Source organism: Vanessa tameamea, chromosome 5, assembly GCF_037043105.1.
Source record: "Vanessa tameamea isolate UH-Manoa-2023 chromosome 5, ilVanTame1 primary haplotype, whole genome shotgun sequence".
Classification (NCBI taxonomy): domain Eukaryota; kingdom Metazoa; phylum Arthropoda; class Insecta; order Lepidoptera; family Nymphalidae; genus Vanessa; species Vanessa tameamea.
In genome coordinates, this window is record NC_087313.1 from 2,778,281 (window position 1) to 2,790,990 (window position 12,710).

The following is a 12,710-nucleotide window of genomic DNA, read 5'->3' on the forward strand; positions in this document are numbered from 1 at the left end:
ATGATTTTTATTTTTATTTACTTAATGTTCTAAGGCGTTTATGGATATGTTGTTTCGGATCTGGATATGGATACGGATATATGAATAATATTTTTTTGTTTTCAGATATGGTTACGATCATTTAAAAATTATAAAAGAAAAAATACAAGATGATAATTTGACTTTATATGTTGGCTATTATTTTTAGTATTAGGTATAATCACGGAAAAAATTAAATATGTTTAAAATACAATTAGGTACTCTTTTTAAGTGTAACACTGTGCAAAAACAAAACTATAATAAACATTTTTTTGTCGGTTACGGTTATAAATATATTTTTATTTAGATATTTGAAAGTTTCAGTTACGGTTACGGAGCTCCATAACATCCCTGCTCTATACCCTCCTAGTCATAAAGATTAAACTATATTATATTTCAAATGAGGTTCAACTGCTGCTATACTTTATATGTAACAGTAGAATCTTTTTATTGTGTTGTTGTAAATATATAATTTTAAACAATAACTGTCTTTATAAATTAGACATAGATACGAGGCTATGATCTATTTGTAAGTTTTGTAAATAATTAATTACAACTAGTAGTCATTACAAACATGTAATATTTGTTAAAGCTGAACGGAGCAATTATTTTGCCCTTTTCAAGAGAAAAAAAGTTGAATCTGTCAGTGTTAAAATGATGGGGACAGTTAAAATTTAAAAATTAACTGTCGTCTGTCAGTCATTTTTAAATTTGTGGTTTATACTTTGTTTATTTTAAAAGTTACTTAAATTTTATTTGTTCGTACTATATACATTTAAAATGACAAATACAAAACAGATGAAAATTACTAAGCTGTTTAAAAAGGGTGGTAAGTTGACTCTAACTGTTTCAAAAATTTTAATTTTCATGCATCAAAATCAGGTTATTAATATTATGATTTTCATAAAACTAGAGCACGCTTTTAAATAAACTATTTATTTTAACAGCAACGAAGATAGCAGAAGATAATACAGAACTCCGAGATGAGATTAAAGAATTAGAAAATAAATTAAAAGAAAAACATAATGAATTATTTCAAATTCAAAGAAATAAGAATCGGAAAAAAGTTTCTTCAATAAATAAAAAAAAAGATACTTTTATCAGACCGCAGGTATTTTTTTATATAAAATATGTAAATGAGGTGGAATGTTGCTAAAAGACATACCTCACTTATTATTTTTTACTCATTATTAATATTAATTTTATTTATTACAGAAAATTGTCCTGAGTAACTCTGTAGAAAGCTTAAAACGGAGTCTAGAACTAATATCAATGCTAACAGGCATGGAAGTCCAATCTTATGTAGCGGATGATCATTGCTGCATCGTCTACCACATGCAGCATAGTTCTGGACATCTTGTCAAACATGGCCTTAGAATTGACATGAGTTCTGGTATGGTATAACTATTACCAAAACATTATATAGGCCATGTTGTGCGAAAATATATCTCTAAATAAAAGATTCTAAGAATCAATAGAGACAATCACTTTCATGGTGACAGTAACACTGTGTAATTATATATGTATATAACTATGTTATGCCTATTTTTAAAAGAAATTTCGTAGCATTTATTTTATTTCATAATTTGGCCTTTCTCATTTAAATCTTAACAACTTTTATTAGCACTTCTGTGGCTTGGTACATTATTGTATCACATAGTCCATTGATAAGATTTAAATCATATTATATCAGTGGTCATCCAAATATTGTTCATTCCATATATGATTAATTGTTTTTGTTTCACTGGAAAGTGTTAATTAATTGTAATAGAATGAATCAACAGAGTATAGGTGAACTTTTGTATATTTCTTGGTGTTGCATTATGTACTTCCTTAATACAAGTTGATATGTTAACTAATGTAATTACTTTTTAATTTTTTATACATGTATAATTAGGCTTACTAAACAGTTCAGTACCTTTTCCTTCTTCTTCTGTCTATATGAGATGATTGAATGATATTTATTATAATAATAAAATTGTTCAAAATAATTGTAATAATATTAGTTTTATTGCAGATGGGAATGTGGTATCTAAATCTTCACTTCCTGTTGGTTTCAACTTAAAGGCAGTGATGGAAGACTTTGATAATGTCATGATGCCAGATTGTCTTGGTTCAATCAGAAAGGCCTTAGTAGCATATTATGATAGATTAGAGCAATTTGAAGCATTGAAGGTATAGTTAGTTATAAATAAAATTGAAACTTTCTATAAAATATAAATTGCTTCGGGTAATTTAAATTTTTTAGGTTGTAAAATATGTTAAATTTGTACAAAATACTTGATTAATTATTTTTTTTCAATTAATATTAGATATAAAGTTGTTCAGAAAATAATAATTGATCAAAAGTATCCTTTACGTATGCATTTAAATTAAAAGCGCCACTGTTTTAGTCAGAATATATTTTGTGTAAGATTTAGGTTTTTATTGTCAACACTTTTCCCAATAGTGACCAATAAATCTCAGATATTACATATTCTTACAGAAACTATTAAACATAGAAGCTGAAATGTTTAAAATACTTGATGGTTCACACATGGAGATCACATTCTTTGCTCAGAGCCAAGTAGAAGAGGAAGAACAGTTCAGTGTTACTCTCATACTGGACTATCGGGTCTATGATATCAGGCCAAAAACTTATTGCTTTAAGGAAATTGGTAATATATTAATAACTAAATAATAACTTTGGACATTTTAATTTATCATAGTTACTATTAGCAAGAGTCTAAATCTATTGTCTGAAGTAATTGTGACTCAACTTTAAAAATCATATATAAGAGTAGATAAATATATTACATATGCTAGAACATAAAATTAGCAGTCCCCATTCAAGAGTTTACAACCACATAATATAATATACATTAATGGCTGTTTGCACGGCTGTATACCAGATAGTACATATACTTTAATAATTCTATGACTTCAGAGCTTAAAGAGTTCACTAGAGTTCACTAAGCTCATGTTCTACATTAACATGCTGCTAATGACAAGTGAATTTACAGTACAAAAATGTCCTCAACGAAAAAGCAAAATTATAGTATCAACTATTGCAATTAATATCTAATATCCAAACAGATCTACCAGAAGGAGCTTCAGAGATATTGAAAGAGCAGTGTTTAGTTTTCAAAAGAAAGGCATTGAACAAAGCTTTTAAGGAAACATTTATGAATGATATTGGCACATACAAACTTGTTCAACAGGTATGAGACCTATATTTTTATTTTTGAATACAGAATATATATATTTTTTTAATATTGCCCTGTAATAAAGCCTGTGGTAGTTATCACTTTAGAACAATATTAAAATGGTAGGTAAATAATGGATCTGTTTGCCCAGAGCTTATTGTACACATAACAATATTTTTTGCAAGATAGCAATAGGCTACAAACTATATACTATGGTGTATTTCTTTATATGGAGTTAGTATTCTTAAAATGATGCACTAAAGAATAGAATTATCGTTTTTGTTTAGTGCATAAACAAAGCAAAATACCTTATCCCTTTAATAGTAATAAAAAAAGATTACTACTCCTTTAACCAATTAGTGTATAGATAAAATTTAAATTGAAACACATTTAAGTCTGAATTATTTGTTTCAGCTTGGACCTCGACGTTCAGCTCATGATGTCAGAAAGACAAAACGATTGAGGCCTAACAAACACCAATACAATAATGATGATACTTTCCTCCCTGAGGATTGTTCGGATCAGGGTGATGATGATGATGTCATTGAAGATATTGAATAGATAATTAAACTAATAATAGGTAGTTTAAGAAAAAGTTTAAAAAATAATTATTAGTAATCTGTTATATTATTCTTTAAAATTTTTAATGTTTTCAACAAACATCAACCAGACAATGAAACAAAAATTTGAAAAAAAAAACATTCACATATGTATATAATTAAAAATTAAAGGAATTTCTATATTAAAATACAATTTATAATTTTGAAATAATTCGTTTTTACTATAATTATAGAAAAGTATATTATAAGTTCACATACATACATAATATATAGTATTTTATCGAAATAAAAAACATGATTTTTACAACATAACATTTACATTGATCATACATTAATCTAGTGATTTAATTATTAAAATTGTCCACTTTTTTTATGTAACTTTTCGCATATTAATTTTTCTAACAGTATTTTAGAAGATATTTTGTGCGATGAGATGGTAAGATAAGGTGTTATTCATCAAGAATTATTTACCGAAGCCTTAAAATATTTTGTTATTGTATTCTATACTGAGCACCAATGAACTTGCCTCATTACTATAACAAATATAATTAATATTTTTGACATATTTGACCCTTGATTAATCAAAATTTTTATTTATTTAGTAGATTTCTTAACAATCTCTTAAATATTTGATACACAAGCTTGTATTTTCTAATTTCTTAAGTTCAAGTTCATATCGCAACTGTTATGAGTAAGATGATGATGAATTTGGTAGCATTGAGATCTCAAGCTCAAATTGAGTATGGTGTTGCTATGATGTTATGTTTGAGTGAAAAACGCTCTATTGGACACAACGGAAGTGTTCTTTCATTCATAATTTTTTGTTTTAAAATAAAATATGTTATAATAAAATTAAAGACAGTCATGGTTTTAAAGGAAATAAAATGATTGTTCTTTCTTTGAGAATGAAGAGTTTATCATGTTTGCCCTCATTAATATTGTACACATTTCATTTTGACAGAATGGGCAAAATTGCTCATATTTTATAATGTAAATTTTGATTTTTTTAATATGTGTGCATTGCAATATTCAAATCCATTAATTAAAGTAACATGTTGTTGGTTTGAGGTGAGATCTTGTACTAATTAAAACCAATATAAATGCAAACATTAGAAGGCAGTGCAATAAAAATGTATTAAAATGAATTATTTTATAAACTTTGCTACATCTATAAAATCAAGGAAAAGGTTTAAAACATACCATCATATTTAAATAAAGTAGTATCGATTGTCTTACACCTTAACTTCGGATACTATTCACAAAGCCATTATTGATAATAAAGAACACTATGGACTTATTTACGAATTAAATATTTAAGAATTTAGGATTTTTTGTAACCAATAGTATAAAATTGTGACTTGTTATCGACGCGAAGTATCGATAGTTTTTGCGACTCTATTGAGAGATGAGAATTTATTTACTTTTATATTTATAACATATGAAAAATGACCTATGAGATAAATAAGAAATTTATTATTATTTCTTTACATAATTCTATGCACTATTTGTTTAGGTAGTTAGCATGTTTAATTCCATTTATACAATGCACAATATTATTAATAACTTATTCCTTTTCTACTAATAATCATCACACATGCACCAACTACCTTTTCAGTATTAAAAAACAAATATTGTCAGTAAGATTTGGAACTTTGTATTAATGTAACATTATCACATTAATTATTTATACCTAAACGGGTCATTGTCACAGCTGATGACAGTTCATATTAAAACTTTAACAGTGGTAATGTTTATGTTTTGTGCTCCTCTAACGCCACTTGTGACACTGGTTAATAATATTTATATATCACACGATTTAGGCGACATTAATCCAGAATTATAAATATTTTATGCTTAGCTCCAACGCTTTTAGCTAAAAAGTCGTTAAAAATTTCTTTCAGAGGAATTCGTTTTTCGGGTTTCGGAGTTGATAAATTTTTAAAGAAATGTTTAGTCGGAGCACATATACCGAACACACAGTCGGTCTCAGTCGTCGCTCAGAGGCCGCGGTTGGGGAGCGGCTTCACCTTGTAGATGCGCACGAGCCAGTGCTCGGTGGTGTACGCCTCCTCTAACACGTCCAGGTTGAAGTCCTTGTTGCCGATCTCTGCGCCGCGCACGCGGTCGTAGCCGGGGGGGCGACCTGCCGGGGAGATGAATACGATATAATATGTTGATTTTTTACTAACGACTTTCTAATATGAAATTACGTTTGAGTATTAGGACAATTGTAATGCGAATCGAATAAAAGTGATCACCTCCTTCGGTGTAGACGAGCCCGAACTTGTAGTAGCTCATCTTGTACATGAGGCAGTTGAGGAGCGTGGGGGAGCCGTGCGCGTCGACGCGGAACTCCCCGGCGCCGGTGTAGTAGTCGGCCTCGCGGATGTGCGCGCCGCGCTCCGTGCTGCCGCCGATGCGCACCATCCACAGGAACTTGTTGATATCTGCGCACATACATACACTACCACTGCTGCCCTGTCGGCCGGACTGACGCGAGCCACTCGCAGTTTCAGACCCAAACATGGCGGTAAAGATTTGGATACATAAATTACGTATATGTTCGATTATTGTTAGAACTTTGAATCATTATTTCTTATGGTTTAGTTGGTGTTTAAAATTTTAATTAGAATATATAACGATGACGTGGATAAAACAATAAGAAAAAACATATAGCACACGTAAGCTATCATAAATAAATTCGAAGCGGTATGTTATAACCCAAGTGCTCATGACAATATTATTTTGAAATTTATATAAATATTAATATATATAAATATTTCAAAATAATTAAAAAGATTTTAAGTACAAAATAAAGGTGTTTCGAATTTGTAGTTGTGACATACGTCTTTGTAAACCATTTATTATTTACTTACCATCAGACGAATACCCCACTAGTCCGCCGAATATGACCAGCACATAGTCCACGTCCAGCTCCCTCATGATCTCGTAGGCGTGCTCCTCGCTGGACGCCATGGCCTGGCCCACTCGCGATATGTGCGTATTGTTCCAAGTATTATTATCCACTATCACCGTTCGATTCGCCATAGCCGTTATCTGGTAGCCGTAATCCCACCATGACATCACTTTTGCATCCTGTAGTGAAATTTTCATTAGTTTATTTACTTTACTTTGATCTATCATTCCTTCGTAAAGAGGGCTAATCGTGAGAATGAAATATCTCATAATGATCTCATTATTGTGAGCGGAGGTACCTGCGGGGTGTTCATCTTGAGCCAGGTGTAGGCCTCGCGGAAGTCGTCGAAGATGATCCGCGCGCCGTCGTGCGCGCGCGCCGACAGCACGATGGAGGGCGACGAGTAGGCCTCCGACGTCACCCACGTGCAGTGGAACACGTACGACACCAGCAGGCAGCCCAGCACGCACACGAACAGCGCGCCCACCTGCACGCCCGTACGTGAGACTACTGTTGCACATATGTCCCATGGAAAGCATTGACGTTTCGATTGAACACTGTTTCAATGATATCGAAAAATTAAAAAGTCGAGACATTGACTCTTTACGAAATAATATCCCTATCTAACCTACCGTCGACGTAGTACCCAACGTCAACCTACCGTAATAAAAAAATACCCGTAGATTCCTACCTCAGATCTAAATACGAAGTTGTTCTCATGCTTCTTCTTCTTATCGTGCTTCTCGACCTTCGGTTCGATGTCCTTGACGTGCAGACTCAGCAGGCTGGAGGCGGCCACTCCCGACACAACGCACATGACGGGCGCCAGCACCAACATCAGTCGCACCATCACGCCCTGCGGACCTCGTGGTTAGCTCGGAGAGTACTACATGGGCTCTAGAGCACCAGAGGGGGGAGGTTCAGCGATCAAAGTGTAAGAGTCATCGCGCGGAGTCGACGGAGCTAGCTCGACGTCGGCTCGACGCACTCAAGCTTCGCCTTGTCATCATGATTAAATTGAATAACTTATTATTCAAAAACGATAATGTGGTGTACATTATATACCAAGTGGTTAAATTTAAATTGTCATGAAACAAACTTCTACATGTAGACGTAATAAGCATGGAGTTATCAAATGAGGCACCTGGTTTCATTACCATCTCTTATAATGTTTTGATGTATTTTAAACAACCTATTCATTATTATTATTTGTTATTTTATATATTAAAAATCAACTAACCGCAAAGTAAATACTAAGCACGCCGTACAGTATGATGAAGATATTCGCATCGGTGAGTTTCGTGAAGCAGAAGTAGAGGCCAGCGGGGAACAGGAACACGAGCACTTGCAGGTCGAAGTAGAACGAAGACCACGATGTTGGTTGATGCTCGGAAACCGATGCTGTAGATATAAATTTTACATATTATTAGTATGGCGAAATTCTTTACAATAAACATTTAAAATTGTATCTCAATATTATTTTTAATTTTATAATATATCACTATTTTACTCATTTTAACATGATTTTAAATGTTAGAATTTTGAATTGAATTTTGACTCATGTAAAAAAATAGCTCAAACTTGGAAAATACCATATAATAGTAAAAGGTTTTATTTTTACTAGTACTAACCATTTTAGATATATTATATTATATATGTGCGTGTTTTATAAAAATATAATTTCGATGTTCATTGTTTAAGTTTAGTTTTTTATTGAAAAAGTTATATACCGATAATTGGGATGTGGTTCTTGGCATATGAAGGGTCTAGCAGAGAATAGAATCTTCCAGTCCATGGCGAAATTTTACCTATAATAAAAAAAGTATATATATATTATCTCGTAAAATATAATCTAAGACATTAAGTTTATAGTTTTTATGATAAGATATTTACATAAATAAAAATAAAAGAAATTAGCTTTGTTCAAGCAAGATTAATCTGGATACGTTATTAATTAATTATTTCAACTAACCAGTAACAGTTAAAACAACAAGCGCTGTGCCGAGTGTTGCCAGGAGTGTTGTCAACAAAGCTTTGAACAACAATTCAAAGTTGGCCGGTGAGAGGTGCTCACGCAAGTATTGCGTGAAGGCGTATAACTGACATAAGCCAAAGGTACCAAGAGCCTGGAAATAATGTTATATTAAAGCAATCATGATGTCAAGTACCAACTTCACTGGGTATGTAACACTAATATATTTAGGTGAGGTATGGGTATTTTACTGATAAATATTTCTTATAGTCTTATTTTGGTTCAATTTGTCAGTGGCAGGGAACAGGAGCATATCATTTATAGATTTCATGATTTGTTTGGGTTGGATAGTGTAAGAAGAGTTTAAAATATTTCTAAATGTAGTAAATTGTAAGTGTCCTATATCTGTGACTTCTATTGCTGATAAATATTATTCTATGAATGTTTTATGTGTAAATGTCAGTTATAAAGATAACAGAACTTACCAACATATGTTCCGAACTTTGAACAGGTTGGAAACCAACGAATGATATCTGCATAGACAAGATGGTTCCAACGCAATATAAGGTGCTGTACGCGACATATACGCGTGCTGAAAAGCGACCCAGTAGCATCAGGGCGAGCACGTGGAGGGGGATGAGGTTGATGAGGAAGACGTAGCCTCCCCACGACGATACCTATTTAATGAAAACAATTATTGGACAAATGTATTTAATGCATACTGAAAATATTGTAGGGAACACTGACCTGACTGATGATATTTTTATATATAATATTGATGTAGTATCAATATTATATGAAAAAATAAACTTTGATAAATATATTTCAGTTTTAAGTCATCAACTGTGTACAATTTTCATAAAAAAAATATAGAAATAATGTACAAAAGTGCAAAAACAAAAATGTTATTAAAACATTTCTGTGTGAAGTTTTCGTCTTAATGTTCTATGATTGTTTTGATCCATTGAATATTTATGTGCAATGAATTGTGTCCAAACATATGGACTAACAATCAAATTAAAATAAGTAATGTGAAAATATTTACAACTATTTGTTTATAACACAATGTTACAAAATTCTATACTAACAGTAATAGTAAATCACACAAACACATGCAGTATGTTCTACAAGAACTGTAATCGTCATCATTTAAAAAAAAACATCTGAATAATGTTTAATTCAAAATTGAAGTAGATATAATGTAATAATTATGTAACATTTTTGTGGATAGTGGTACAAAGAGTTAAATTTTTATTATGTAAGTAAATAACAAAAATGAGTCTACTATATAAAAATAAACCTATTAAAAGAAATATAATAACAGCACCCACCATGTAGAAATATGCCAATGCAGTCATAGTAGCCCACAGGATAGTTCCGGTATTAACTGCTTTGATCCAGAAGTAATAGGTGAGCAGCATACAGAATATGGCAATACCTTCATTGTCGTAACTTCCAGCAACTGAACGACTAATGTATCCAGGAACTATTGCAATCATTGCAGCTGCGACTAAGCCTGCTCCTTCATCCTTTTAAATGTAAAATAATGAATTAAACAACTAAGCACAGTTATGGTCATAAATATGTGCAATAGACAAATTAAAAAATAATAATTCCTCAGACGCTTAAGGATTTACTAATTTACTTTGTAGAACTTTTAATGTACAATAATATATTAAATACTATTTACATTGCGGTTACAAAAAATTTACTACATGTATATACATGTAGTAAATTTTTTGTAACAAATAACAATTAAATTAAGATGGGACCAACTTTCAGTTATACAGAACTCAAACAATAAGTTATATGCAAAAATAAGCAACGCCCCCTGCCTGTTTCACCCTAATATACATAAAATATTTCAATACAATCAGTCCAACAGTTTATGAGTTCAGCTACATACAGAAGATTTATGCATATAAAGATATACAGACAAATCACAACAGAATCTTTTTTGAAGTTGGTTTATGTATGGGATCACTATAAATCTAAGTAAAATATATTATTATATTTATATTTCAAGCAAATGGTATTTGTCATAATTAACTATTTTATTACTTCACTATCTAAAACAATCAGTGTTATTGTTTGATGGAAATAATTTTTTCACTGATAATTTTATACATTGTAGATAAAATTGAGTATTTTTATATTACCTTACTATTATATATACTTTTTAAATTCAGCTTTGATTCAAAAGTTTTAAAAGTTACTATTTAAGTAAATATATCTTTTAACAAGAAAACCTTGATATGTTTTTGGAACGCTGTGGTTATTATTGTGTTGTATATGCATAAAATTTGATTGCCATAAATATTAACTAAATTCTACAGTTTTTTTTTATTGTGTTATTTTATTTTTAAACTAACCTTTAATTCCTTAGTGAGTAAATATGTCACAATAGTTGTGAGAGATGAGAAAAATGGTGCTAAAAACACACAGACATTTCTGATGTCAATAGTTATATTCAGAAATTGCATTATATTGTAGAGTGTAGCAGAGGTCACCATCAGGCCAGGGTAGATTGTACCTAAGATGAAAAAAAACTATTTATAATACTAGTAACATAAGAAATGTGAGTTTTTTTAATGTATTCTCTGAACTTGCAATCAGTTCTAAGACTATGAGCTGATAGGTAGACTGAGATAATAAATTTTATTTAAGTAAATATGCAGATACAGATTGAACTTTTTAATATAAAATAAATGTTTAAAAATAATAATAATTAACTTACCTCCAATAATACGACCTAAGGGATACCATGCTCTATCATCAAACCAGTTATGGAACTGATAAAATCCTTCTTCCGTAAGAAAACGAGTAGTTCTGTAGTTAAAATACGGATCAAACTCGTGTATAACACTCTCGAATCGTAGAACAGAGAAGAGACGAGTTGCGAAAGCTAAAATAATTAGTCGGTATTAAATTTCGTTCTTTTGGATTTTAATAACTAGAGTACATTTTTAATATTATATTATTTGTCTGTCAGCATAAAGCATGTTGTCGCCATTCGTTATCTTACTTGGACCACGTCAGTAAAACAAAACAATAAGACTTTTTTATTAATAGTATATTTGTTTATCATTTATAACAATTTGATTAAGATCCATACAAAATCAGAGCCGATTTTACTTACATAAAATTGCTGCCATCGATAAAACAGCTAACTTTATGAATGTTAGTTGTTTATCAGACGAAAGCTGAGACAGCTTCGCCTTGCTCTGCACCTCCACAGTCATTTTGTTGGGTTATATAAATACAATATTCTTAATACATATATAAAAACAACAAAGTATGCAATATAAATTGCATGAAAATTTTCGCCGGCAACCTATCTCAGATTTACCGACGCAGGCAACTTGATTTTAGCCGATTTGACGTGACAGTAATTTCAAATGACAGCTTATTAACGGCGTGGCACAGAGTGTTGCCCGAGGCTGCCAACTCATTTAATATTTTTTTGGTATAATGTGTAGATGCTATTTATTTGAAACCAAAGTAAAAATTAAATATTATTTATACCATAAAATCTGTATTGTAAATATCCTTTTACTCAATAGAATAATATTTTATATTATAATGCTATAATTTGCAGTATTTACTGCCGATTGCTCTATTGAATTGACATATTTTGGAAAGTCGTATAATAAATTCTATAAAAACGGCAAAATGTAAAGCAAATCAAAATAATTCCCAACTGACTGCTTGTTATTTTAATACTTAAAAATATATCGGAAGTAAAATTTTATTAAATTGCTTGTATATATTTTATATAATATAGCATTTGAATCTTTTATATCTTAGAACATTAACTATTGTTAGCAAAACAACTTTACAGGTTTGCAGACTTAGTTATTGTAGTTCATAGGTTATCCTTAAATGTGTGAAAGACGATATGGTTAGAAAGAATGTTACTTGTGAGATGACGTCCGACAGAGAAGTATGGAAGAAGACATGCTGCGCCGACTCCAAGTAAAATTGGGATAAGGGTAGGAGGATAATGATGAGAGGTTATCCTTAAATAAGCAGTCAAAATGACAGTTGACATTTGACAA

At 31.0% G+C, this 12,710-nt stretch overlaps 2 protein-coding genes across 2 annotated transcripts; one reads left to right on the top strand and one right to left on the bottom strand.

The window, feature by feature from the left end:
- The first annotated feature begins 711 nt into the window (after nucleotides 1-711).
- On the top strand, nucleotides 712-4,198 carry LOC113392332 (uncharacterized). The gene is made up of 7 exons (XM_026628713.2): nucleotides 712-847; nucleotides 966-1,129; nucleotides 1,234-1,411; nucleotides 2,036-2,193; nucleotides 2,504-2,675; nucleotides 3,094-3,218; nucleotides 3,618-4,198. The coding sequence occupies exons 1-7, from the start codon at nucleotides 799-801 to the stop codon at nucleotides 3,762-3,764; spliced, it is 993 nt and encodes a 330-aa protein (XP_026484498.2). The 5' UTR covers nucleotides 712-798; the 3' UTR covers nucleotides 3,765-4,198.
- LOC113392329 (dolichyl-diphosphooligosaccharide--protein glycosyltransferase subunit STT3A) lies at nucleotides 4,027-12,053 on the bottom strand. The gene is made up of 13 exons (XM_026628711.2): nucleotides 11,792-12,053; nucleotides 11,390-11,557; nucleotides 11,025-11,185; nucleotides 9,984-10,181; nucleotides 9,138-9,329; nucleotides 8,653-8,806; nucleotides 8,411-8,488; nucleotides 7,921-8,081; nucleotides 7,372-7,536; nucleotides 6,979-7,167; nucleotides 6,640-6,859; nucleotides 6,022-6,210; nucleotides 4,027-5,906 (listed from the first exon to the last, which is right to left on the bottom strand). The coding sequence occupies exons 1-13, from the start codon at nucleotides 11,892-11,894 to the stop codon at nucleotides 5,761-5,763; spliced, it is 2,124 nt and encodes a 707-aa protein (XP_026484496.1). The 5' UTR covers nucleotides 11,895-12,053; the 3' UTR covers nucleotides 4,027-5,760.
- Nucleotides 12,054-12,710: the final 657 nt, after the last annotated feature.